Here is a 25,537-nt window from a genome sequence, read left to right as displayed (position 1 = left end):
GTATTTCTAGGTATTTTTTTACAAAGTACACTTCCTTGGGGGATCGCTAAATCTAGGAGAGACCTACACGGACTTTGCATGGCTAACAAGGGACGAAATACAGGAGTACCTTGTCCCAGAATACTACAGACTTGTCAGGAGATTTCTCCATTGAGTATAGAGATTTCTCCATTGAGCAAATAAGGGCTTGGAATTTTAAGGACTGACAAGTTAATGCTAAAATCTGAATTAGCTATTAAAGTTTTAGCGGAATTGTATTCACAGACAGTTGCATGTATGCCAATAGCCAATCTTTTATTTTAAAGAAAGTGCTTGCATTAGAAAGAAGCAACACTTTTGAGTGTGGTATAAAAATAAATCATGGGGAAATAACTTTATTTTAGGTTTTCCAAGACGATTACATTACATATATAAATTCTATACAGTAGAAAACTAATTCATTATCTCTTATAGTAATAATAAGCCACACATGCTTTTTTTCATTTTTACTGCCATTCCCAATCTCCAATACTGTTTGACATCATTTTTTTTTGCTAAACCCAATGCAGGCTTACATGAACAATAGTGTGCCACAGTTTATAAAACTATATCACAAATATAATTGAAAACGAAATGGAAATAACACGATAATGTATTATATATATTTTTTATCATATATACAATGTAATACTAGGCTTAAAATAGGGAAACTTTATCCCTATTTTTTTCTATAATGATGAACTGCTCTGACTTGAGTCTATTTTTGCCTTTCTTTGGCATTGTACACGAGGCTAGTTATTTACATTTTCATCAGATCTAGAAGAAGGAAAGCCTTGTAAGCTTTATCCAGTCTTGGATTCCTAGAGATCAAGCCATAGCCAGCACGGGAACAGTAAAAAGAAAATATCTGAGACTTGTTCCCCTGAAAAAAAGTTTCTAGCTCAACCTTGGAGAGGACACTAACAAATAGGGTAATCTTTAACTTTCCTAGTTGGTTCTCTAAAGTACCATGATGGATAGGAAAACATATTTAACATATTTCTCAAAGGTGCTTTCCGGCAAGAGATTGTACCCACTATTTCATCAGGCAGAAGGCCAACATTGTTCATGTCATGAGGATGTTTACTTGCCATTTTACACCCCTTTTTTGTTTCCCAAGAATCAGTGTACTCATCTTTCCCCTCCCTTGGGCTTGTCTCTAAAAGCAGAGACCCAGGATAAAGTTTAGATTGTCCACGGGCTATAGGATAATCTGACTACGAAATAATGTCTAATGTCGTGTTAGTGTTGAATAAAGCACATATTTCTACCTCAACTGGCCGTATTTGCCTTGGTTTCGCTCCTCCAGCGATCTCCGTTCCTACGCGCTTGTGACCTTCCAAACAATGCACTATGTAACCCACGCCACCTGTTAAATGAGTAACTCGACCCCCAGCAGTGCGAACAAGACATGAGACATCATTTCGGAGTCAGATTATCCTATAGCCCGTGGATTGTCATTATAATCTTTGCATCCATGAGCAGAATGTGATAAATTCCACTAGGCCTTACAAGGGCTAGGTTATGTGTCAGCCTCGGCAATTGGTCATGCAGTGTATGACTGAGTCTGCAAGCATTGATCATATGCTTTGCTCAGAATGTGATGAAGACCACGAAGTACTGTACGTCTTCATTGATCATATGCCTTGCTCAGAATGTGATGAAAACCACCAAGTATGTCTTCATTGATCGTATGCGTTGCTCAGAATGTGATGAAGACCACCAAGTACGTCTTCATTGATCATATGCCTTGCTCAGAATGTGATGAAGACCACCAAGTACGTCTTCATTGATCATATGCCTTGCTCAGAATGTGATGAAGACCACCAAGTACGTCTTCATTGATCATATGCCTTGCTCAGAACGTGATGAAGACCACCAAGTACGTCTTCATTGATCATATGCCTTGCTCAGAATGTGATGAAGACCACCAAGTACGTCTTTATTGATCATATGCCTTGCTCGGAATGTGATGAAGACCACCAAGTATGTCTTGGTAAAGTGTCAGAGTCCACAAGGCTTTACCTTTGGCTGGGTTATGTGTCAGGCTTGGCAATGGGTAAAGCTAGGTGATAGTCATATACCAAGCTCAGAATGTCTCTTGAGTTCATCAAGCCTTCACCTTGGGCTATGTTACTGTATGTGTCAGGCTTGGCAATGGGTAAAGCTAGGTGATAGTCATATACCAAGCTCAGAATGTCTCTTGAGTTCATCAAGCCTTCACCTTGGGCTATGTTATGTCAGGCTTGGCCACACACCAGGCTAGGTCATGGTCATGTACCCAGTTCAGAATGTGACGAAGTCCACCAGGCTTCCCTTTGGCTGAGTCATGTGGTCCGGGAAGAAGCTAACAAGTTTGTCAAACAGCTGGTGAAACATAATACACATGATCAGTAATTATAAGGTGTAATTAACCGTTTCCTAGATAAGGGAGTCGTGTAATTCAAGTGCAAAAGCAAGGCTGTCAACAAACTCTTGGAGAAAAAGACATTTGCAAGATGCACTGCTTTAAATGTGGTTGCAAGATAGCTGTCAACAAATGCGAGCCTGTCAAAGCCGTTCACAGTACCCCTATTTTCCAGTAAGTGGCCCATAACTCAGTTGGACAAGCTTCCAGTCTCAGAGAACATGGATTTAATTTATAGCTGGCCAGGTTAGGGCACAGCGGAAAAACCTGGTTCCCTACATTGGGTGCTGTAATTCAATTTTCAATTTAATACTGCATTAAACAGGGGCTGCATTTAATACTGCATTAAACAGGGGCTGCATTTAATACTGCATTAAACAGGGGCTGCATTTAATACTGCATTAAACAGGGGCTTGCAAATGCAAAGCAGTTTTCAACTTGACAGAAGCTGTATGACAATCACTCTGCATAGATTGTAGCATTTTTTTTGTGTAACAATTCCTACATTTATACCTAGAAGTAAACATTTTATGTCATTGTGTGTTAGTTTAACTGAGGAGTGGATCAACTGCAGCATTGATCTATGTGTATTAAATCATATGTTCATGAGCAAAGCAAAAGTTTAAACCGTGATTTGTGAAAGCTTCTTTTTTAAATTTGTGATTCGTGAAAGCGTGAAAAATAACTTTGTGATTTGTGGTGGGCACCCCCTCTTAACCACCCTGTCAACATACCTGTGTTCTGCCTACATAGAGATTACTTGGTGGTGACAGTTCTTCTGTTGGAAGCAGGAATGAAGCAAGAATAAAAATCAATAAATTAGAGTGATCAACTGGATAACAGTGACTATGCAACAGTTTTAAGGAATCAAGAAGGTTAGAAACAGACAAAGATGTCATGGTTAGGAGGTGATGGTGTTGATGGTTGTGGATGTGGTGATATAAACTCATGATCAGCGATAATGATGATAATGGCCTGGTCCCAGATGCACAATGTAGAAATCATGAAACACAAGGATTGTGATGTTTCTGATCACAATGTCACTTAACCTTCTTCACACTGCATTGATTCTTCTGTCTTTGGTGCCTCGAAAAGCATCCTTGACAAGCGCTGGAACTAAGAAGGATAACCACATTTCATCAAGCTTTAGCATCAAATATTTATAGCAAATTTCCTAAAAAACACTGACATTTGAATAATATATGTAGCACGTTTTCGCCATACAATGTCAGCCCCAACCAGATCAGGTTATACATATCACAATTGACTCAAGTCAAGAGTTATTTATGTATCATATCTGCTCACCTCAATTCTCTCTTCAACATTATCATGTGCAACCGTGTCAGACAAGTCGTTCTAAAAAAAACACAATATAATCAAGTGATGGGCCAGGCAGGCACCATAAAATGTTACAGTACACCAGCCAAACCAGAATGTGACGGCCAAAAATAACTCAGCTAGAAATGTTTCCAATACATATGAGCAAACCTGTAAGTACTGCATTCCTGCAATTGGATCCCTTGTGGTTAACTCGAAGAATCTGCAATGCAAAGAGTGATTTCAATCTTAACAGTTGAGTCTTAAATATTAGGGTAAATAATTTAATGCATGGAAGGTCTTTCTACTACCTTTGTTTGCGGATAAAATACTTGCATCGCCTAAGAACATAATCTTTAGATGGTCGGCTCAGCTGAAAGCAAAATGCACCAACTATAATATTAATAAAAGTGTATAAATTATTCTTACTGTGCGACGTATGCTACTAGCAACTGTAGCAATTTTGTAAAGTAAAGAAAAAATGCTATTTGATTGACATGAACTTTACTAGACAACTGGCCTGGTAAAGAGATGCTTGAGTGTGCATCTACATACTATCATCTATGTACTATTATTTTCTATTCTTTTTTTGCTAGCTTTTTTAAAACCTTGTCTTGCTGGCCACTTTAAGGCACATGCACAATTATGGTAAATTAAATATCTCACATAGTAGGTGCTTGGTGCTTGGATCCCAAAACAGACTGTCAATTGATTGTGTGCATGGCATGATGGAAGCCTTTAATGGTAAAAATTTATCAAGCCTCATCTGCAATGAGGTACTCCTAAATAAGAAGTCATCTAACCTCATCTTCAGCAATAACATCATTCTAATGGATAAGAAGTCATCTAGCCTTGTCTTGGTTAATGGTTGGTAGCACTTGGTAATATAGTAGGTAGTATGGCTAAAGATTTGTAAAAAGTGCTAAAAATGATAGTCTTGAGACGTCTGTAATATCCTTTTTTGTACTCTTTACAAATCTATAATCATACTATAACTTCTAATGACAAGTCATCTATACCTATCTTGGGCGATGAGATACTTCTATTGAGAAGAACTCATCTAACCTAATATTGGGTGGTGACGTACCTTTAATGACCAGAAGTCATCCAGTCTCAACTTGGGTGAGGACGTCCCAGGGTTGCCACCAAACAGATAGTGCACCTTTTGAGAGTCGTCATATACAAGCTGGTGTGCAAACCGCGGACATGGCTCAACGTTACACATCTTATTCCAGTACTGCTGCCCTATGTTCTCGTTCTTGTAGACACACACCCTGTGGATACACATAGCTAGTGAGCACAAGCAGCAGTTGGGACATGGTGAAGATGAAGATGGGTACAAAATTTGGAATTTTACAATGGGGGTATATAAATGAGCATAGTATGTTCAATATATAAATTCGATAATATATGATAATGATATATGAAATGTAGAATAAATATAATTATATTACATGTAGATATTTTTTAATAAAGTAATATATTGTCTTATTAATAAAACACTGTCAAAAATAGGTGATGATAATGATGATAAAGATGATGATGGTGGTGGTGTTGATAATTATGATGATGACAATAAAACAATGATGGTGATGATGAGAAATCTTGGATGTTTATTAACCCACCGAGCAATGTTTCATACAAGCAATATTTCCTACAGTATTTCAACCGTAACATGTCAAACCTACCATTTATTGGAGTGGATGTCATACACCCAGAAGGAGTTTCTTACTGACTCATTTCGTTTTTCTTTGTCTTTACTCATTCCCTTAAAATATGTAGAATAGAAGCATTCTTTAATGCATAAATAAGCATGTTTGCATTAAGATCAAAGTACTTACAGATAACACATGGATTTCATTGAGTTCAGGATCAATTGTCGCCCTTTGAGTGAATCCAGCAGCAGGGACTAGTGTTAAAACACATCAGAAATCATCATGAAATAGGAATTATAGAGATTGGAATACAACTGCAACACCACAGTTTACAGTCACTTGCAGGCACTGGATGCAGCACTGTGGGCAAATGGCTCCCAAACTATTAAGTCACCATTCAGGGAGTGTGCTTCCAATGTTTTCTTAATGCTCATGTATCATCCCCCCTTCCAAACATTTCGTGACCAGCTAAAGCTTTTCTTTTTAAATATTCCAAAGGCTACCCATTTGTGATATTAGTGTCATGCCATCCAATAAAGAAGTTATGGTGTACAAGAGAGAAGAGGACAAAAATGGGTATTTTTGGTTGGAGTTTGACATTGTTTTTTAAAGATGGCATCTATAAGAAAGCATTTTTTTAAACTCCCCATTAAAGGAAATATTTGTTTGCAAATAGAATTTTTATGCTTTATTTCGAGCACTGTTTAGTAGCATGTATGTTATGTTATATTATTTGTGGTCGCGTGTCAGCACCATGTCTGTTGTTAGGAGGACAAAGAGGGGGGTCAATTAATTGTGCATTATCTCATACACGTGACCGCTTAGCAAGGATCACTTGGCTTCTGTAACTCGTTGAGAACAGAAGTGTTTTTTGAGTGTGCCACCATATTCTGAGGTAAGTTGACCTTGTATTATCACACATGTTCGAATTGCTATCAAGTTATAGGTGATTCGAACTTTCATATTTCTGATTTGTCAGAAATTTTGTTTGTTGTCGTAAATTTCGGGCTGTTTAGGCATTACTCGTGGCGCATCTCAGCACGCACGTGGAGGCTGAGTATTGTTTAGTCATGGCAGGTAGTGCCCCTAAGGTCTTTATTTTAGGTCATTCCTTCGTTCGGCGTTTAAAAAGTGATATTTCTTTGCGTGGCACCGCAACGGTTTGTTTGCACGGCGTTGGCGGGCGGACCGTGAGCAAACTTCGCAGCTACGATCTGCATGTAGTCAGGAGTTTCAGTCCTGATGTGGTCATATTGGAAATCGGAACCAATGACTTTACTTTTTAAGTCCGAAGTGGTGGGCTCAGCTATGTAACTTCAGTTACAGAGGCGCCATTTTGAAAGTATAGTCTTTCCTTTAAGCTTATTTTCCGGTACCGCTTCAGCGTATACTCAAAGTAATATTTTACTAGTCCTGGACAAGCTTTCGGTTAATTGCAGATAGGCAGTCACCAAACCTTTATAAACCGTTGTGTGCATGGAGCGTTTGTTTTGCTTCACTTTTGTTCACGGGATGATCCGGAGGGCCGTTAGGCCATTTTGGTTTTTGAGGAGGTGTTTCTTTGTTTGATATAGACTCACCTTCCGTTTGTTTGGTGTTTTATCTACCTTGTTTATACGGATTCGTCCCAGTGCAACACATTTCTTATGTGGCAAATTAGGGGAGTCAATGCGTCGACCTTGCGTCTGACAGACTTTCTCTTTGCCAAATTTTCTGTTACAGTTGTTGGTCCAGGACTGGTAAAATATGCTTTGTGGAATTGAGTAACAATTTTCCTTTGAGTTGTTTCATTATTATTTGTTTTTCACTCCACATTAATTGCATTTTCTTTCTTTTTATTTGGAGTTATTGCAATGAGTTCTGCGGCCCCTAAGCGTTCCAGGCGTTTAGCAGCCAGACAGGTTAGGGAAACCAATCGGGATGAGCTAACCGAGATGCTGCAGCGGATGCTCCAGTCAGGGAGACGAACATCACCCCTCAGGAGGACAGAACACCCCAGGTCAGGGGGCGGAAACGGGCCAGGACCAGAATTACCCAGACCAACGACTCCGATGTATCAGACATCCAGTCAAACAACACCCCTCAGGAGAAGGACTCGTCGAATGCTCAAGACTCGATACACCAGACTCCTCCATCCCAGGTTCAGATCCCTGAGAGTGTGATTCAAGAGGTGGTGCAGCGGGTAACTGCAGAGTTGTCCAAGCAGCTTCTATCCGAGCAGCTCACACTGGCCAACCTGCGATGCAAGGTACAGGTCCTGCTGCTATGCCAGGTAACCTCTTCTCCTCTCCCAGTTTGCCGGTAGATGCCAGGGTATCCGATAAGTTGAAAGCCAAAATGAGCAAAATGCAAAATGAGTTTGTTGAGTTTGGGCTGCTGCTGGCCAATCCCATCCTAGAAGGGAAATACCAACTTACTCTCTCAGCCTTCCAAAACGGGGCCATGCCAGCGTTAAACGTTGAGCCAGTCAGTAAAACCAAAAAAACATTTAAGCATAGAGAATTGGGTATCATGTTTTCATATTTTTGTGGGTGTCTATACCCAAAAGTATTGTCATGAGGACCCTGCTCTCATGAAATACGGTGAGACCATTCAGGACCTTGCCAGCCGGGGACATGATTGGAGGTACTACGATGAAAATTTTAGGTTTTTGCGCCAGGGTCAGCCAAGTGCTAACCCCTGGCAAAACACGCACTGGGAGCTCTGGCTCCGGTCACAGCGACCTGCCCTACCTTCTTCAGCTAAACCGCAGGAGGAGAAGAGCCGGAATTTGAGGGGGAACAGTCTTGTCAGGGGATATTGCTATCGATTTAGTAGGGGTAACCCTTGTTCAGGTGACTGTGGTAACACAAGTGCCCTAAGTGTGATACAACGACAGGCCTGTACTTTTCGTGCCCCTAAGAGAACATCCAATCCGTCCCCAGCTGCAAGGCCCCAGGCTAAACCACAACAACCAAGGTCTTGAGCTACCCACTCCTGTCAGTGCTGATAGGTTGGCCTCATTATTAGTAGGTTATGATGCGGTTAAGGTTTCTATTCTTTTCAACGGTTTTCAGTTTGGTTTTGCTTTGCACTATGAGGGCAGTCATGAGTCGGCAGTTTCTGGTGACTTGTTGTCCCCCAAGGACAATCCTGAGGCCGTAGATCAAAAACTTGTAAAAGAATTGCAAGCTGGGCGTTTAGCCGGACCTTTTGTCACTCCACCCTTGGTCCCTTTCAGGGTTTCACCCCTAGGTTTGGTACCCGAGAAGTTGCCTGGGGATTAATTCATCACCTGTCATACCCTAAGGGCTTGTCTGTGAATGATGGCATTTCATCGGACCATTCCACAGTGCTCTATGCCACGATTGGGGATGCCATTTCCAAGATTAAGGCTGCAGGGCGGGGGTGTTTTTTGACTAAAACCGACATCAAAAATGCCTTTAGAATTATTCCTATCTGACCTCAGGATTATAATTTACTTGGTATGCAATGGAAAGGGTTTTACTATCATGATCGTTGCATGCCCATGGGCTGCTCTAGCTCTTGCAAAACATTTGAGATATTCAGCACTGCCTTGGAGTGGATAGCTTTGGAGAAATTGCAAATACCACAGGTAGTCCACCTACTAGATGATTTTCTTTTCATTTCTCCAAGTCAACACTTGGGTGTCATGCATTTGAATTTATTTTTGGATGTTTGCAATTATTTGGGGGTCCCAATAGCCCCTGAAAAGACACTTGGGCCTTCCACTACATTATCCTTTGCTGGAATTGAACTAGATACTATACTGTTTGCAGCACGGCTGCCTGTAGACAAGATTCAGAAGTGTTTAGATACCATCTCTAAATTTCTGACTAGGAGGAAAGTCATATTGAGGGAACTACAGTCTTTGAATGGCCTACTGAATTTTGCATGTTCAGTGGTGGTCCCAGGCCGTGCATTTCTTAGGAGACTTATCGATTTGACAATAGGCATCAATTCGCCTTTGCATTACATTAAAGGTTCTCAAAGGAGGTCAAGGCAGATTTAAGGGTTTGGCAGTGTTTTCTTGAAGATTTCAATAGTAAATCATTCTTTTTGGAGGATACCTGGCACAGTTCTGATAAGCTTAAGTTATACACAGATGCATCTGGAGCTATAGGCTTTGGGGCTGTTTTTGGAAATTTAAGTGGTGCTATGGTACATGGCCAGAGAGCTGGAAGCATCGTAACATTGCGATATTGGAGTTTTATCTCATAGTTCTCAGTCTCTTACTCTGGGGCAATGACATGAGCAATAAGTGTATCCTATTCTTGACTGATAATGAAGCATTAGTACATGTGATAAATTAGCAGTCCTGTAAGGATAAGGAATTGATGTTTTTTGTTCGGAAATTAGTTTTGACATGTCTGAAAAATAACATATTTTTCAAGGCAAAACACATTCCTGGTGTTCGGAACAGCTTAGCCGACTCATTATCTCGTTTACAGCTTCAGAGATTCAGATTAATGGCTCCTCCTACAGTGGATCAGCTGCCAGCGGAGATTCCAGCCCATCTGCGGCCTCTGTCATTGCAACTGTTGTAACTAAACTATTGCAGTCTAGCTTACAGACTATGTTATCTATGAATACCTATGTTTCAGCCTTAGGCTATCTACATAGGCTCTCAGATTTGCCAGACCCTCATTTTGCAGATGCTTAAGGGTTACGGAAAAATAGGTTTTCGTTTAGATTCGGGCCTTCCAATAACCCTCACAATTCTTCATAGACTCAAAGAGGCTGCAAATAAGTTCTCCTTGAGTAGTTTTCTTATTGCGTGGTTCCAAGCTATGTGTCTTTTAGCTTTTCATGCCTTCTTACGAGTTGGTGAGATAACCACCTCCTCGGGTAACAAAGGTAATCCTCCTCTTGCTATCCATCAAATTATCAAAATGGTCAATGAACAAAAGGAAATTGTCTTGCGTAGGAATGATGTTTGTCCGGTACAACATATTATGAAGTATTTATCTCTCTGGGTAGTGGGCCAGGACCTATTTTTATTTCCCCTCCAGATACAAGGGCCATAGTTTCAGAATAGGTGCTGCTTCTAATGCAGCAGATGCTGGCATGTCCGATGCGCAGATTAGGGCCTTAGGCCGCTGGAAATCCTATGCATTCCTTAAATATTCATAAAGGGTTACACTTGAGTTGGAGCCGTGCTCTGTTGTGTCAACCTTACCGCTATTTCAATATGTGTAATAGTGGTAGAAGCCTTATAAATAAATAAATAAATAAATAAATAAATAAATAAATAAATAAATAAATAAATAAATAAATAAATAAATAAATAAATAAATAAATAAACAAAAATATATTCGCATCCAATCAGTCTCCTCAACTGTTTAGAACCAGAAGGCAACTTGCAGGGGGAGTTGTCCTTCACTCTTGGCCCTGAAGTGATTCTTTGTCTAGCAAGGGCAGCGGAGATTTCGTTTCAGGGTCAAGAGTACATTAACATTTTCAACTTGATATCTGGCTAGCAAAGGCGGCAGGTTTAATGCTGCATACCTTTTACGCAACTTGCAAGGGCAGTTGCCATTAATTCTTGTCTCTAAAGTGGGGCCTTGTCTAGCAAGGGCAGCGGGGTTCTCTATTTCAGAGCCAATGATTTGTCAATAACAGTTGGATTATAGTTATCAATAAGGTTGTTTTTCCTAAGTATGTGCTGTTTTTCCTTTTGGTGGGGCTAGCATCATGTTTGTGATGCTTTTGGCGTTTTGTTGCCCTCACCTTTACTGGGCTAAGATAATTGAAAAATATTGTAAATATAAAGTGAAAAAAGAATTATATTAAATACGGCTTTGGGCGTGGCCCATAGCCAATTAAGTCCATACAATGGTGTGGTCTACATTGATGGGGGTTGGACCCAGTAAACTAGCTTCAGGAAAAGCAGCATTTTACCTTTTAATTGCGAGAGAGAAAAGCATAAAAGTTCATTTACACAATGTAGTCAATAGAACCCAGATTACCACTTAGCCATGAACGTTATTCTCACACTGCACTTGTCTTGGCTTGAGTTGTCAAATCAACAAAATTGGCAGAGTTTGGGAATGCATTCAACCCCCAAACACACTCTCAAAGCTCCAAGACTATGGGCCTGTAATGGCCACTATTTGAATGGTCTGATGGGCTAATGAAAAAACTCTGGATTTGAAAAGCATCCAATAAACATGTACTAACCAGACGCACCTTGCTCAGCATCCTTTTTGTGTCCATCTGAAATGACCGTCACTTCATGAGTGTCCACATTAAAATGGATAAAGTCACTGCACAAAGAGAACCTCCGTCAGAAACCAAAATATTTTTTTATAAAAGTGCAAAAATATACTTAATAAAAAGGGCAGTACCTGAGGAAGTCACGACCCCTTTGTCCTGCAAATACGTATAACAGCCTCTTTATCTACCAAAAAACAAATTCAAACAAAACATAATTAACAAGAATATAAAAATGTTTTCCCTACAATATAATACAAGGTACAAAGAAGTCTGGGCCATTCTTATAATTCTTTTTCAGTATTGTATATAGCTTATACTTTAGAATATTTTCAGATTTTTTTTTAGTCTGTGCCATTCTTATTCTTTTAGTTTATTGTAAGAAATTCCAAACCATAAACTTTTAAAAAAGAAAACACATTTGCCCTTAAGATTTCTAGACTTGCCCCTTCTAGAGATTGTCTTCTGTTGGCCACTCATTAAAAAGGGTCTTGATTAATAAGCTCTGCTAAGGGTCAACACAAGGTTGGAAAAGTATGGTAAATCCTCTGTGAAACAGAGTAGTTGCGCTGATGTGCTAGCCCTTAAGAATAGGAGCTTTTGCTCTAACGGGCTCTGACGGGTTTCAGGCTAACGCCAGAAACATGTCTGTTGTCTCTAGTCTTTCTAGTTACAGTCGGTCTGACAAAAGGTTTTTGTTAACTGACTTCATGACTATGCGACAAGCCGGTATGTAAGCATGGGTAAAAACCACTGAAGCACCTTGCTGCATATATTAACATCTGCATAACTTCAGGTTTAAAGGAGGCTAATTGCTAGGCACTTCAGATGATTTTACCCATGCTTATGTGCGGGCTTGTCACGTAGTTGTGAAGCCAGTTGACGACAATGTTTTGTCGGCTCATATACCACAAGCTATGCTGCATGGTGCTGTGGCCTTGTTTTGGTGTGATAGTGTAGTACTTACTGCGTGGTGCTGTAGCCTTGTTTTGCTGTGATAGTGTAGTACTTACTGCGTGGTGCTAGCTATGTTTTGCTGTGATAGTGTAGTACTTACTGCGTGGTGCAGTAGCTATGTTTTGCTGTGATAGTGTAGTACTTACTGCGTGGTGCAGTAGCTATGTTTTGCTGTGATAGTGTAGTACATTACTGGGTAGTGCTGTAGCTATGTTTTGCTGTGATAGTGTAGTACTTACTGCGTGGTGCTGTAGCTATGTTTTGCTGTGATAGTGTAATACTTACTGCGTGGTGCTGTAGCTATGTTTTGCTGTGATAGTGTAGTACTTACTGCATGGTGCTGTAGCCTTGTTTTGCTGTGATAGTGTAGAACTTACTGCGTGGTGCTGTAGCTATGTTTTGCTGTGATAGTGTAGTACTTACTGGGTGGTGCTGTAGTTATGTTTTGCTGTGATAGTGTAGTACTTACTGCATGGTGCTGTAGCTATGTTTTGCTGTGATAGTGTAGTACTTACTGCGTGGTGCTGTAGCTATGTTTTGCTGTGATAGTGTAGTACTTACTGGATGGTGCTAGCTATGTTTTGCTGTGATAGTGTAGTACTTACTGCGTAGTGCTGTAGCCTTGTTTTGCTGTGATAGTGTAGTACTTACTGCGTGGTGCAGTAGCTATGTTTTGCTGTGATAGTGTAGTACTTACTGCGTGGTGCTGTAGCCTTGTTTTGCTGTGATAGTGTAGTACTTACTGCGTGGTGCTGTAGCTATGTTTTGCTGTGATAGTGTAGTACTTACTGGGTGGTGCTAGCTATGTTTTGCTGTGATAGTGTAGTAATAACTGCGTGGTGCTGTAGCTATGTTTTGCTGTGATAGTGTAGTAATAACTGCGTGGTGCTGTAGCTATGTTTTGCTGTGATAGTGTAGTACTTACTGGGTGGAAGAGCATGGAGTGTCCTATTCTGGACTTGAATTCAGAACAATCACCTCTGTAATAGAAAAATAGCAGACAATGTGATGCTTAGATTTGTCCTTATCTATGTTAAAAGGTATTGGCATGGCTTTGCTTACTTGAGTTTCTGCCATGTGCTTGTCTGACAGTCATATGCATACAGTCCACTAAAAAAAGGTTCCTGGGTCCTCTCCTCAGATGATGCACTGATTACAAGCAAATATTTTTAAAAAGTGTTAACCATCCCAAGTTGCTACCAAGAATCTCTAATTTAACAAAGCAATACAAGGGATAGCATAGGGATTAAGAATTCAGCCAGAAACACTTACCTTAACACCCGTCCACCAAATACAAATATTGTACTTGTTTCAGTATCCATACAAATCTGCATCCATAAAAATAAATGCAATACATTATTTATTATCCATGTCTGCAAGAATTATAATGAAATGACCAGTAGGGCGTGGCTGTACCCCCAATATTTTCTTAATATTTCTGTATTGTACCCCAGCAATATTTCAAGGCCTGCTATGGTACTGTGTCTATGAAGATTGCTCACTTATTGCTAGTTATCTGTGAAGGTTCACAGGAAGACCAAACTCGCAAGTTTGTCGTTTCGCGGAACATAAACGGACCCAAACACAAACCCATAATGGAAAGATCGTGCTTGCATAAAGGAAAGCAACCAAACCAAAAATGGAATGTTCGCGCTTGCGTAATGGAAAGCTTGCTCTTGCTAACCGGAAAGTTCACGTGCTCTTAACGGAAACTTCGCAATTGCGAAATGGATTAAAACAATATGCAAATCAGGTCATGTTTTGTTTTCGCATAGCTGTCGACTCACAAGCAATTTCATACCTCACAAACAAGGTGGCAAGCAATGTAATGTATTTAGAGCATGTAAGGTATGTAGCCTCTAACTTTTGTAGGAAATAATAAGTTTTCTTAGGGTAGTATCCTTAAGTATCCTTAATGTAATTTAAGTTTCAATCAGAGAGTTCAATCTATCAATCATACAGTGGAACCTGGATTTTATGGTATGCCTCGGAAGAAAGAAAATATATCGTAAAATCAAGATATCGTTACAAAGAGGTCCTTGATTTTACGTTTCAAAGGAAAATTCATTGACAATATTGTGGTAGGGTTTATAATCAACTTTTACAAAATAATTATATTGTAACTGTAATTTGTATAAGACTGTTCAGCCACTCTCTGTAATACTGTCATCTGTCAAAAAGATCTGTCAAGTCAAAAAATGGATTAACGTACAGAACAATGTGAATGGTGTCTTGAGCTTTTGATAGACAAAATCAGTAATATCATTGTACCGAGGTCAAAATTACGCTTGGGGGAACAGATTTGTATCAGATTTGTAAAATTGAGAATATCGTTGAAACCAATATTGTTGAATGGGTAATTTCTTATACAATTCACTGTATTTCCTCTTGGAACGCCATCGTAAAATCAAGGTTATCATAAAATCCAGGTTCCACTGTATCACACATGACACACACCTGATGATCAAAAATAAGGGATGGTCCGCCCATAGCCGCCGTGTCATCACTGATCAGTGTCCAATGATTTGCAGTGATATCATACACATAGAAGTCACTCTGAGACAGACAAAATCATTCCAAATAATAATAGTACTCTTCCGAAATAGACCATATCGGGTAAGCCAAGTTTGTCTATGGTGTAGTTTGTAATGTATTGTGCTCATACATATGTGTGATTGTAGAAAGTAATTTTACCTTTAGTGTTGTATTATTTCTGCTCCCTGAGTCCAGGTACCTCCCCAGTGTGTAGATAAGCTTCCTGCGGCTGTCCAGACACATCTTGTGACAAGATCTGGCGCAAGGGCCACCATCTTTTTCTGTGTCAAATGACAGACATGTCCACTTCCCTGTCCCGATGTTGAAGACCCAGAAATCTGGTAAGTCCACCACTCCATTCCATCCTCCCAGTAAGTATATCAGCTGAGCTTCAGAGTCTATGCACATCTGATGGCCGCCACGCATGCCAGGCCAAGCATTAACTGGATCATCATCTGTCCCTAATGTGTGATGACAGTAAGGATGGGTGTAACGGCTATCAATATGTACCTAACTAATGTGAGATGACTGTAAAGCTGGGTATACGGTGTGTCAATATGTACCTAAGTAATGTGAGATGATGGTAAAGCTGGGTGTAAGGGGTGTCAATATGTACCTAAGTAATGTGAGATGATGGTAAAGCTGGGTATAAGGGTTGTGTCAATATGTACCTAAGTAATGTGAGATGATGGTAAAGCTGGGTATAAAGGGTGTGTCAATATGTACCTAAGTAATGTGAGATGATGGTAAAGCTGGGTGTAAGGGGCGTGTCAATATGTACCTAAGTAATGTGAGATGATGGTAAAGCTGGGTGTAAGGGGTGTGTCAATATGTACCTAAGTAATGTGAGATGATGGTAAAGCTGGGTATAAGAGGTGTGTCAATATGTACCTAAGTAATGTGAGATGATGGTAAAACTGGGTATAAGGGGTATCAATATGTAACTAAGTAATGTGAGATGACGGTAAAGCTGGGTATAAAGGGTGTGTCAATATGTACCTAAGTAATGTGAGATGATGGTAAAGCTGGGTATAAGAGGTGTGTCAATATGTACCTAAGTAATGTGAGATGATGGTAAAGCTGGGTATAAGGGGTATCAATATGTACCTAAGTAATGTGAGATGATGGTAAAGCTGGGTATAAGGGGTGTGTCAATATGTACCTAAGTAATGTGAGATGATGGTAAAGCGGGGCATAAGGGGTGTGTCAATATGTACCTAAGTCATGTGAGATGATGGTAAAGCTGGGTATAAGGGGCGTGTCAATATGTACCTAAGTAATGTGAGATGATGGTAAAGCTGGGTATAAGGGTTGTATCAATATGTACCTAAGTAATGTGAGATGATGGTAAAGCTGGGTATAAGGGGTGTGTCAATATGTACCTAAGTAATGTGAGATGATGGTAAAGCTGGGTATAAGGTGTGTCAATATGTACCTAAGTAATGTGAGATGATGGTAAAGCTGGGTATAAGGGGTGTGTCAATATGTACCTAAGTAATGTGAGATGATGGTAAAGCGGGGCATAAGGGGTGTGTCAACATTTACCTAAGTAATGTGAGATGATGGTAAAGCTGGGTATAAGGGGTGTGTCAATATGTACCTAAGTAATGTGAGATGATGGTAAAGCTGGGTATAAGGGGTGTGTCAATATGTACCTAAGTAATGTGAGATGATGGTAAAGCAGGGTGTAAGGGGTGTGTCAATATGTACCTTAGTAATGTGAGATGATGGTAAAGCTGGGTGTAAGGTGTTTCAATATGTACCTAAGTAATGTGAGATGATGGTAAAGCTGGGTATAAGAGGTGTGTCAATATGTACCTAAGTAATGTGAGATGATGGTAAAGCTGGGTATAAGGGGTGTGTCAATATGTACCTAAGTAATGTGAGATGATGGTAAAGCTGGGTGTAAGGGGTGTCAATATGTACCTAAGTAATGTGAGATGATGGTAAAGCTGGGTGTAAGGGGTGTCAATATGTACCTAAGTAATGTGAGATGATGGTAAAGCTGGGTATAAGGGTTGTGTCAATATGTACCTAAGTAATGTGAGATGATGGTAAAGCTGGGTATAAGGGGTATCAATATGTACCTAAGTAATGTGAGATGATGGTAAAGCTGGGTATAAGGGGTATCAATATGTACCTAAGTAATGTGAGATGATGGTAAAGCTGGGTGTAAGGGGTGTCAATATGTACCTAAGTAATGTGAGATGATGGTAAAGCTGGGTATAAGGGGTATCAATATGTACCTTAGTAATGTGAGATGATGGTAAAGCTGGGTGTAAGGGGTGTTTCAATATGTACCTAAGTAATGAGAGATGATGGTAAAGCTGGGTATAAGGGTTGTGTCAATATGTACCTAAGTAATGTGAGATGATGGTAAAGCTGGGTGTAAGGGGTGTGTCAATATGTACCTAGGTGATGTGAGATGAAGTGTAAGGTTGGGTATAAGGGACGTTTGTTTAAGTTACATGAGAGCATGTGTCATTGGGGATGGGGTGTTGATGGGGTTTTGTTTTTGACATGTAATAAACTTGTACTAATTCAACATATAAAGATGGTAATGATATTTTTCTCTTTATTGCATAGTGGGATTTGAAAACAAAAGGTTAGCTCACCATTTGCCAGAATAGCTGTCCATTCAGGCTTCAATATCTGCCTACTGATGTACTCAGTAAAGAGACCATCTGAGAAAAAAAATTAAGGAATCTCAGGAATACACATAAGCTTAAAGCAGAAAAATAACAGAACCGGGGGTGTAGCCAGTCTTTCCTAAGACGTGTTTGTAAAGAAATATAAATAAAAAACATCTAAGCCTCCTGGTCCATCTCTAGCAAAGCACCAACTACAAAAAATGACACCATTCGAACATTTACCCCACAGCACAAAACCAAACTACAAACGACCACACCCTATGACCCACCCTACCTACCCACAAACCAACACGCCCTACAACACTTACACGTCCTTCCCCCCCTAACCACCACAAACCGCACACAACACAACACAATCACAATACAATAACAATACCCCTACACCAGACATAACAGCCCTCTACCAACCATCCCTCCCCACCCCCAATACACACACAACTCGCCTACTTCATACGCGCTGCAACTCTCACTAAGCATGCCACCCCCTCCTCCCCCACCATACACATAGATTTTATAATAACACAATCTTGTAACATCGTAATCTGATCACATCCGGTACATGTCATTATTACGTTATTTGTACCGTGTTATCACAAGCTCAAGCTATGAAAATGCGGACCTTAGTAAAGCGAAAATCCGACGTAAGGTAAGCCTCACACACAAACACATAACATGTGCATCCACACGTTGGTGTATAGGAGCAAGCTGTTTAGATCGATAACAACAGTTTGAAATACACCTCAGACGCGGTAATATCTCCTGTTTCCCCTTCAGCCTTTTCCTATTCCGCCCTTGTCCCCGTGTCTCCTACCCTCGGCACCCATCAGTTTTTACCTCCCTAACCGCGTCTGACTAGCCATCGATCTTGCTCCCTGACGATAAATCGTGGCTAGAATTAGTGTGGTGGCACATTTATTCCTAAGAGCTTTTATGAAATCTCTCACATTATTGTTTTATTGTACATGCCATTTACTTCACTCGATTCTTCGTATTCCTGCCATCTCTGCTGCCTGTACCTCCGCGTATTATTTTCGCTCAATATAGGCCATCGCATAAGCTCATCGCTTATCAGCCACTATCTAAAAGCGTGCATCGTTACGCAATCTCTCTTTACATGACACAATATAACACCCCGTACTCAAGGAGCCAACTGTCCTATACTTATATAACCACTATCTATCTCCTATTTGCCATTTATTTCTTTTATACCGTATCTGCACGCTTTCATATTTTATTCCTATCACCGGCATTGCGATTCCATTTAATTGTCTACAAGCTCATATTACACCCCACAAGATTGAATCATATGTTATCACAAGAAGTTACCAACAGGTGATTATCAACTTCCTCCGAAGGTCAAACACACAGTTCTCCCCTAATATCTCACTGCTAGCCTATTTCTACCTCTCATATAAAGCCACTTCTCCAGCCCTTACAGCCCTCCCCCCCCCCCCCCCCCAATGCAATACACCATATAAAATAGCCACACTTACGCACTTTAACCCACGGACCAACGTCCATTACCACACATTTTATCACCCCACACAGCCACAGTTAAGCCCCGACGCCTCGGTACGAATACCAGATTAAAACCAAAAAATTTATTCAGTACATAGAGAATACTACGTTGAAAGTGCGCACGTACTTCATCAGTCGTGCAGTATCAAAAAAGGAACGAGTGAGCACAGCGAACGAGTTAGTTGTTTTGAGACAAAACAACAAGTAAATTAAAACTGTACAAAGCACTTTCCATGCTGCATTTTGTTTATTATATACATACTGAGAAATTTATAAAAAGCAGACTACATTTTATTAGACTTGGCTGCAGAGGCTCCGAGGTTTGTGCTGTTCGACGTTTTAGTTGAAGACAGACAGAAACTTACATTGAAATCTGTCTCACTAATGTCACGCTCGAGACTGTAGCTCATGTTAAACAAGAAGTCTCTAAAATCTCGACATCTGTAAAATAAATAAATTACTAAATAGAAAATGCTTGTACGATTTTTATGCACTCGCTGTTGTTGAGATTGAAGCCATTCAAGTGCAGTGAAAAAATATTGTTCATCCAGTCAGAACTGCAAATTATTTTCTTCACGGTGAAAAAAACGTCCTTCGCGCCTCTGATTTGCTGAGACCAGTGAACGAACGAAAATTTACTGAATATGTTTTCAGTAAGTATTTCTCAGTATGTATATAATAATATACCATACTTGCCTTCTGCAGCTTGTTCCATTAGTCTTTCACACTCTTCAAAGTCACTATTTAGCACCTTAAGAATTAACATCAAACTTTGTCACACATTTTGTCACCATAAGCAGACAGAAATAAAAAATGTAGCAAGCTTACAACAACTAGAGGGGGGGTAGTAGTATGAACACCAAAACATTACACACACGTCATCACAACTGGACAATAGTTAGGGTTGTTGCCACGCTTACAACAATTAGAGGGGGAGGGGTGGGGGACAGTGTGTATAGGCACACTCTTAACATTCTATAATATTATGGGTGAGAACCTGTGGTTTCTTATGCACCAATACCTAAGATAGCTTGACATGGGAAGTAGCTCCAGGATCCTACTGGGTGAATTCAAGGGTGGTTCAGTACAGTTTTGCCGATACATACCAAGCTCTGGTGGAGTTCTGTTAGCATATGATGTTCTAAACTTATGCGTGTCTTCTTCTGCAGTGACTCAAAGGCCTCAGTGTAGTTTTGTTGGCGAAAATGCTTCAAGCAGAGACGTATTGCCTCTCGCTCACGATACTAAAGTAGAGACAGTGGATTATTTATCCTGCTTAGTTATTGATAATGACAAGGAGAGCAATCCTGACAAGCAAGGGATAATAATCTAAGGTAGATTAGCAAAAGAGGGTGGATTCGAGGAACTTCATTCTCTGGCTTTCAACAAAATAAATGGCATGAATAATTGAAAAACTAATAAAAAAAGGGGACCTCAGATTTTGAAGGCTTCCCTGGGTACCAGAGTTTTGAGCTTCACTTGTTCACTGACACGCTGGTCATGGCTATGAGGGGCAAAGCAATGAGCCTCAAGCCTCACGGTTTTTCAGTTCTGCTCTGTACAGAATTTGTATTATTGAGTTGATTGGACAGTTGGTTATATTCCTCCAATGGCATTTTGCAATTTGTCAATTTATAACACTAGCCTGCTAGCTGGCTCTCTGTAGATTTGGGGTTCCTGTGAAAGGAGAAAAGGTAAAAAAGGACAGCCAGCAGCAAGACCCCATGTTTTTGCATTCCACACCTTTCACGCTTGACGTCACTTGTCAAATGAAAGTGTCAGGAGATGTCAAATGGAACCAATCACAGCCATCCAAAAAGTAAACAAAATGACTAACGTGCAACAAGCGGCCGATCAAAATACTCGCTTGACATGTGAACCTGTGAATTGGATAAATACTTGCACATTACAAATAAAGCATATTTACAAATGGAGAGAACGTAAACTTAACACCAACAAAAACAGCGATTATAAGCACACTTCCCCACAAGTTAACGACTTCAGTCAAATTTGGAAGGTGGGATTCCAAGTAGAATACGGAATTCTAAGAAAGTTCCATGCTATTTTTCAACAAAAATATTTTTCTCCGTTTACGAAGGCCAGCGCCAGAAAGAAATCCTCATTTAACTTCCAATATCAAGGTCGTCTCATCAACAAAAATCACACTTAGATTTCAGAACGGAAATGTCGCTTCAGCGCTGATCTAAACTTGGAGGGTTACACTTCTTCAGCTTGGGTGTAATTGAGTCATTCTCTAATTTCAGACTTGTTTCCGAGGCTTTCTGCCTTCTTGATCTTGTCGCATATCAACCCTAAGAGGGAACAAATGACTAAAATTTTTGTACTTTCACCGCCAGAAGCTCATGGCGCTAACAAATACTTGGTAATAAATAAATCTTTTACCAAAGCCTGTTGGTAAAATCCCTGAAGAGCAGAGACTCTACAGCAGACCTTTTCTCATAATAATTGCAATCTTTAAGACTTAAAAGTGGTGGCCTATTTTAGATTTTGTCACTTTATTTGATGACCTGTCGAAATTAGCCAATAAGCGTGCTCTGTTTGTCAGCAACCGGAGAACATACAAAAACAAGGGGTCTTGCTGCTGGCTCTCCTTTTCACTTTCCCTTGTCACAGGAATTGTATTCCCTCACCACTGGAATGCTCCTTGTAGCATAAACGGAGTGACATTAAACAAGTGAATCACGAGCCTCTGGTACCCAGGGTATAGATGGGCAGGCAGGCAGATGTACCTTGTTAAACCATGCCAGGCTAGGCTGTACAATAGAGGGATCCTCCACTCCAGACAGCTCAACAAACCAAATACTAAAGTTGAAGTTGCTTGGTCCCCAGGGGAGAATAGGCACTACAACGACAATTGTATAAAACAAAACACAAATGGTTATTCCAAAACTATAATTCTTAAAGAAATTTTACTTTATAGTTGATTGTAGTTATTCACTATAATTATCCAAAATAACAGCAAGAACATACTAGATACTAAATCTTATGTGAAAATAAATAAAAAAAAACATCTTACCTATTTTTATGTAGTGGCATGGAAAAACCCTTGACTCTAGTTCATTTCGCAGGTTAAATGTCTCTTTTAGGTGATCATTTCTCAAACCACTGAAAAAAATAACCTTACTTTTATAATCTATGTGATAAGAGAATTCACTATCACAGTTATTTTGATAAAATTAAGGATCATGGATTATTCAGAAAGAATCAGAGAGTTTTTATGTGGCATTGACTGTTATTCCTTACAGTGGAACCAAGAAGCGCCAAGAGACTGGAGAAATCTTTTTGTTATGTCGAGGGTTCTTATATCTTAAACTAACCAAACTGTGTTATAACGAGGTTCCACTGTATCTTACCTCTCTAGTAACTCTGTCATGTGCTCGTCATGTAGTCCACCGTACACCTTGAACTTTCTCAGATTGCACACATGTGCCTTCTCATACTTGCCGAAGGTGATGCTTTTTACAACAGCTGGTCGACACAGCTTCAGGGTTAAGAACTATCAAAACAGGTCTAAATATTAGACCAATCTCCTTTCCAGCATGGTGAGTACAATTTTATGGGGTATTCAGAAAGGGAGCACTATATTTGGATTCTTTATTTTTTAAAGAGCTCTGGCCAGTCACAACTTTGTTATTGTATTTATTCTGTATATTAGACAAATTTGGTGATAAAATATTGAGATGCCATGCAAAAACAGGGTGTTATATCTTATATACCATATTCAATCAAAACATTGTGATAACTTCCCCAAATCAGCTGATGGAAATGGATGATTTCTCACACTTGGGGTTTTGCTAGGATGACAAAAAGGGTGTTTGATAGAGAAGGGGGTTTTGCTAGGATGACAAAAAGGGTGTTTGACAGAGAAGCTTTAATGTTTTGGACACAAGCACTGGGTACTGTAAGGAGGGGAATAGGAGTGCAAACTCTTTAAAAGTGCACTAGAGGAGAAAGGTTGCAAGGTAAAACACCACTCAAAAACAATAAACAAAACGTCTTTATTCCTTACGCCTGATAAAAAAAAATTGGGGTTTTTATAACACAATGTCATTAGTGACTTTATTGTCTTTTATCTTTCACAGATTTTACAACACTAAAGCTGTTATATAATATTTGCCTCTATTGACACCGTGTACACACCATTAAAATTTGGGAAAATGTGTGACACAGTTTGTCTGGAACTGTTTGTATTTTGAATTACACTTGACAGATTATTCATGTCATTCAACGTGTAAAGTGATAAGATAAATAAACAATCATGCCCTGTTACTATTTTAAAAGGAGCTGTTACATAATCACTTTGCAACACCTGTCGAATCTATGACGTTATCTTATTTACGTTCTCGTGGTGACTTTCTACCGCTTTCTTAGAATATCCAAGAATAAATGAATTCAAAAAGAAATACCATGACAAAACCATTACTGAACGAACTGTACACCAAAAGTAAATTCAGCAAAAATCGTGCTAAAGAAGAGCTTACCTGGGGGGGATAGTTGCTAGCGGACGACCATCTGGAAGATTGATCATTAGGTTTATCCACAAGAATATTTCTGGAAAGAATAAAAGTATAAATATAAAATCAAACAAACATTGCAAATTCAAATTTATAAAGCTGCTAAATTAAATAATTATTTGGTCAACAGATACCTCGGGTCATAGTTTCCTGAGTGGCTCGACCATTTATGAATTGTGTATTTTAAAATCTGTTCTTCGACATCTACGACATCCGAAGAACCGGCCGCCATTTTGGCGCTCACTCAGTAAGTCCCGACTCACCCACACACAGGTAACCCGTGAGGCAACTAGATTCTAATTAGAGAAAATGTAGTTTTATTTCATACACTCCGACTTCTGTATAACAAAAGACACAAAATATATATTATGTTCGTTATATCCAATAAAATCTAGCTTTACCTTACGCCTGGATTTTTTTAAACTTTGATGTAAAAATGTCAGCGGGCTTTCCCATGAGAGGTTGGTGGTTGAATTCAAGATGGCGACTTCCACGTTGTTGCGAAGTCTTTCCAAAATACATTTATCGGTAAGAAAACTGCTTTGATGGCGCTTCGTGTAACAGATAGGAGAATGCAACTTTTTTGCGTTATGCTTCCACAGGTTTCCGTTACTAACGTTTTCGTTATTTCCTTGAGAACATTACTAGAAAAAATGACCGATATGAATTGATCTTACTTATTTTTCTTTTAGGCTGTAGCAACGGCATTTCCAAGGCGCCAGTATAACTTGCTCTCTTCACTGAATGCAACAAAACAATGTAAAATTCTTGCACAACAATTGAATGTGGGCAGTTTGGGAGTTCTGAAATATTCAACATTAAATAGCAGAGTCAAAACACAGCCAATGCCTAGACTAGGGACTTTTGCATCAGGGGTAAGATGGATGCCAACACTCAACCAAATCCGCCGACAGAAGCCCCGCACAAAAAACATGGCAATCAAGAAATTTGTTCCACCATCAGAAAAAGTTATGCTTGGGCCACAGAGAAAGGGCGTTTGTGTGAAAGTGTTCATCAGAAAACCTAAGAAACCAAATTCTGCTCAGAGAAAATGTGCATTGCTTAAACTGAGCAATGGCAAAACAATATCTGCATACATACCAGGGGAAAGAGGCCAGCTCCAGGAACATGGTGTGGTCATATTTGAAGGCGGCAGAGTCCAGGACTGTCCAGGAATTAAGTACAAGATCATACGAGGGAAGCTTGACATGAACTAATTAATACAAATACCTCCACTAAGGGACATAAACAACTAAACCTCTAGAGAAAAGCTTGACATAAACTTATTGATACGAATACCTGGTCTTTAACAAAATTGTCAGAGAAAATCTTCACATGAACTGATTATTACTGTAGAAAACCTGTAACAAATTATCATAGGAAAGCTTGACAGAGAATAATTAATGTAAATACAGGGAGTCAGGTCTCCTAGATATTCCAGGAGCCTCATGATTTCTGGCCTTATCTCCTGTACTTATAATCTTCTAGATCTTCTCTTTTAAATTTTACTTGATTAAAGATGACAGGTACTGTTTATAGAGAATTATTTTTAAACATAAAATCTGTAATTTATAGCCTGTTTTGACAAACAATTGCTGTTTGCATTTTTATTAGCAGTAGACAGAAGATTTGGTCTTAAACCTTACAAACCAGCAAACAAGAACTGTAGAATATGGTAAAACTATGAGGTGGTCCCAATCAAATGCTCTGGAAACAGGGTTACATGTCACA

The 25,537-nt window shown here is 39.6% G+C and overlaps 3 protein-coding genes across 6 annotated transcripts in view; 2 read left to right on the top strand and 1 right to left on the bottom strand.

The window, feature by feature from the left end:
- Window positions 1-1,294, top strand: part of LOC5514406 (39S ribosomal protein L46, mitochondrial) — a 3,135-nt gene extending 1,841 nt beyond the window's left edge. Inside the window, exon 5 of the mRNA XM_001634579.3 lies at window positions 11-1,294. Coding sequence (XP_001634629.2) covers window positions 11-154 — 144 coding nt within the window. The 3' untranslated portion in view covers window positions 155-1,294. The remainder of the gene's footprint in view (window positions 1-10) is intronic.
- Window positions 471-24,546, bottom strand: LOC5514407 (muskelin). Of its 4 annotated transcripts, none has more exons than XM_048723303.1 (25): window positions 24,484-24,546; window positions 23,774-23,843; window positions 22,646-22,788; window positions 22,309-22,397; window positions 22,022-22,134; window positions 20,378-20,515; window positions 19,968-20,022; window positions 17,718-17,786; window positions 15,262-15,563; window positions 15,025-15,123; window positions 13,840-13,895; window positions 13,630-13,716; window positions 13,493-13,547; window positions 11,745-11,797; window positions 11,578-11,663; window positions 5,584-5,651; window positions 5,431-5,510; window positions 4,830-5,016; window positions 4,054-4,115; window positions 3,914-3,965; window positions 3,731-3,781; window positions 3,475-3,541; window positions 3,160-3,203; window positions 2,243-2,385; window positions 471-2,140 (listed from the first exon to the last, which is right to left on the bottom strand). In XM_048723303.1, exons 3-24 carry the CDS (start codon window positions 22,663-22,665, stop codon window positions 2,305-2,307), a joined length of 1,914 nt encoding a protein of 637 aa, XP_048579260.1. In that variant the 5' UTR covers window positions 22,666-22,788; window positions 23,774-23,843; window positions 24,484-24,546; the 3' UTR covers window positions 471-2,140; window positions 2,243-2,304. The 4 variants fall into 4 exon arrangements, with proteins under 4 accessions (XP_048579260.1, XP_048579197.1, XP_048579219.1 ...); XM_048723240.1 differs by lacking the exon at window positions 24,484-24,546 and adding an exon at window positions 23,941-24,102; XM_048723262.1 differs by lacking the exon at window positions 24,484-24,546 and adding an exon at window positions 23,941-24,102 and having other exon boundaries at window positions 11,587-11,663.
- On the top strand, window positions 24,189-25,537 carry LOC5502803 (30S ribosomal protein S12). Its single transcript, XM_032371113.2, has 2 exons — window positions 24,189-24,334; window positions 24,499-25,537. Exons 1-2 carry the CDS (start codon window positions 24,287-24,289, stop codon window positions 25,021-25,023), a joined length of 573 nt encoding a protein of 190 aa, XP_032227004.1. The 5' UTR covers window positions 24,189-24,286; the 3' UTR covers window positions 25,024-25,537.

The sequence above is a fragment of the Nematostella vectensis genome, chromosome 1 (genome assembly GCF_932526225.1).
Source record: "Nematostella vectensis chromosome 1, jaNemVect1.1, whole genome shotgun sequence".
NCBI lineage: Eukaryota > Metazoa > Cnidaria > Anthozoa > Actiniaria > Edwardsiidae > Nematostella > Nematostella vectensis.
Note: the sequence above shows the minus strand (reverse complement) of the source record. Positions and strands in the feature narration are given on the sequence as shown.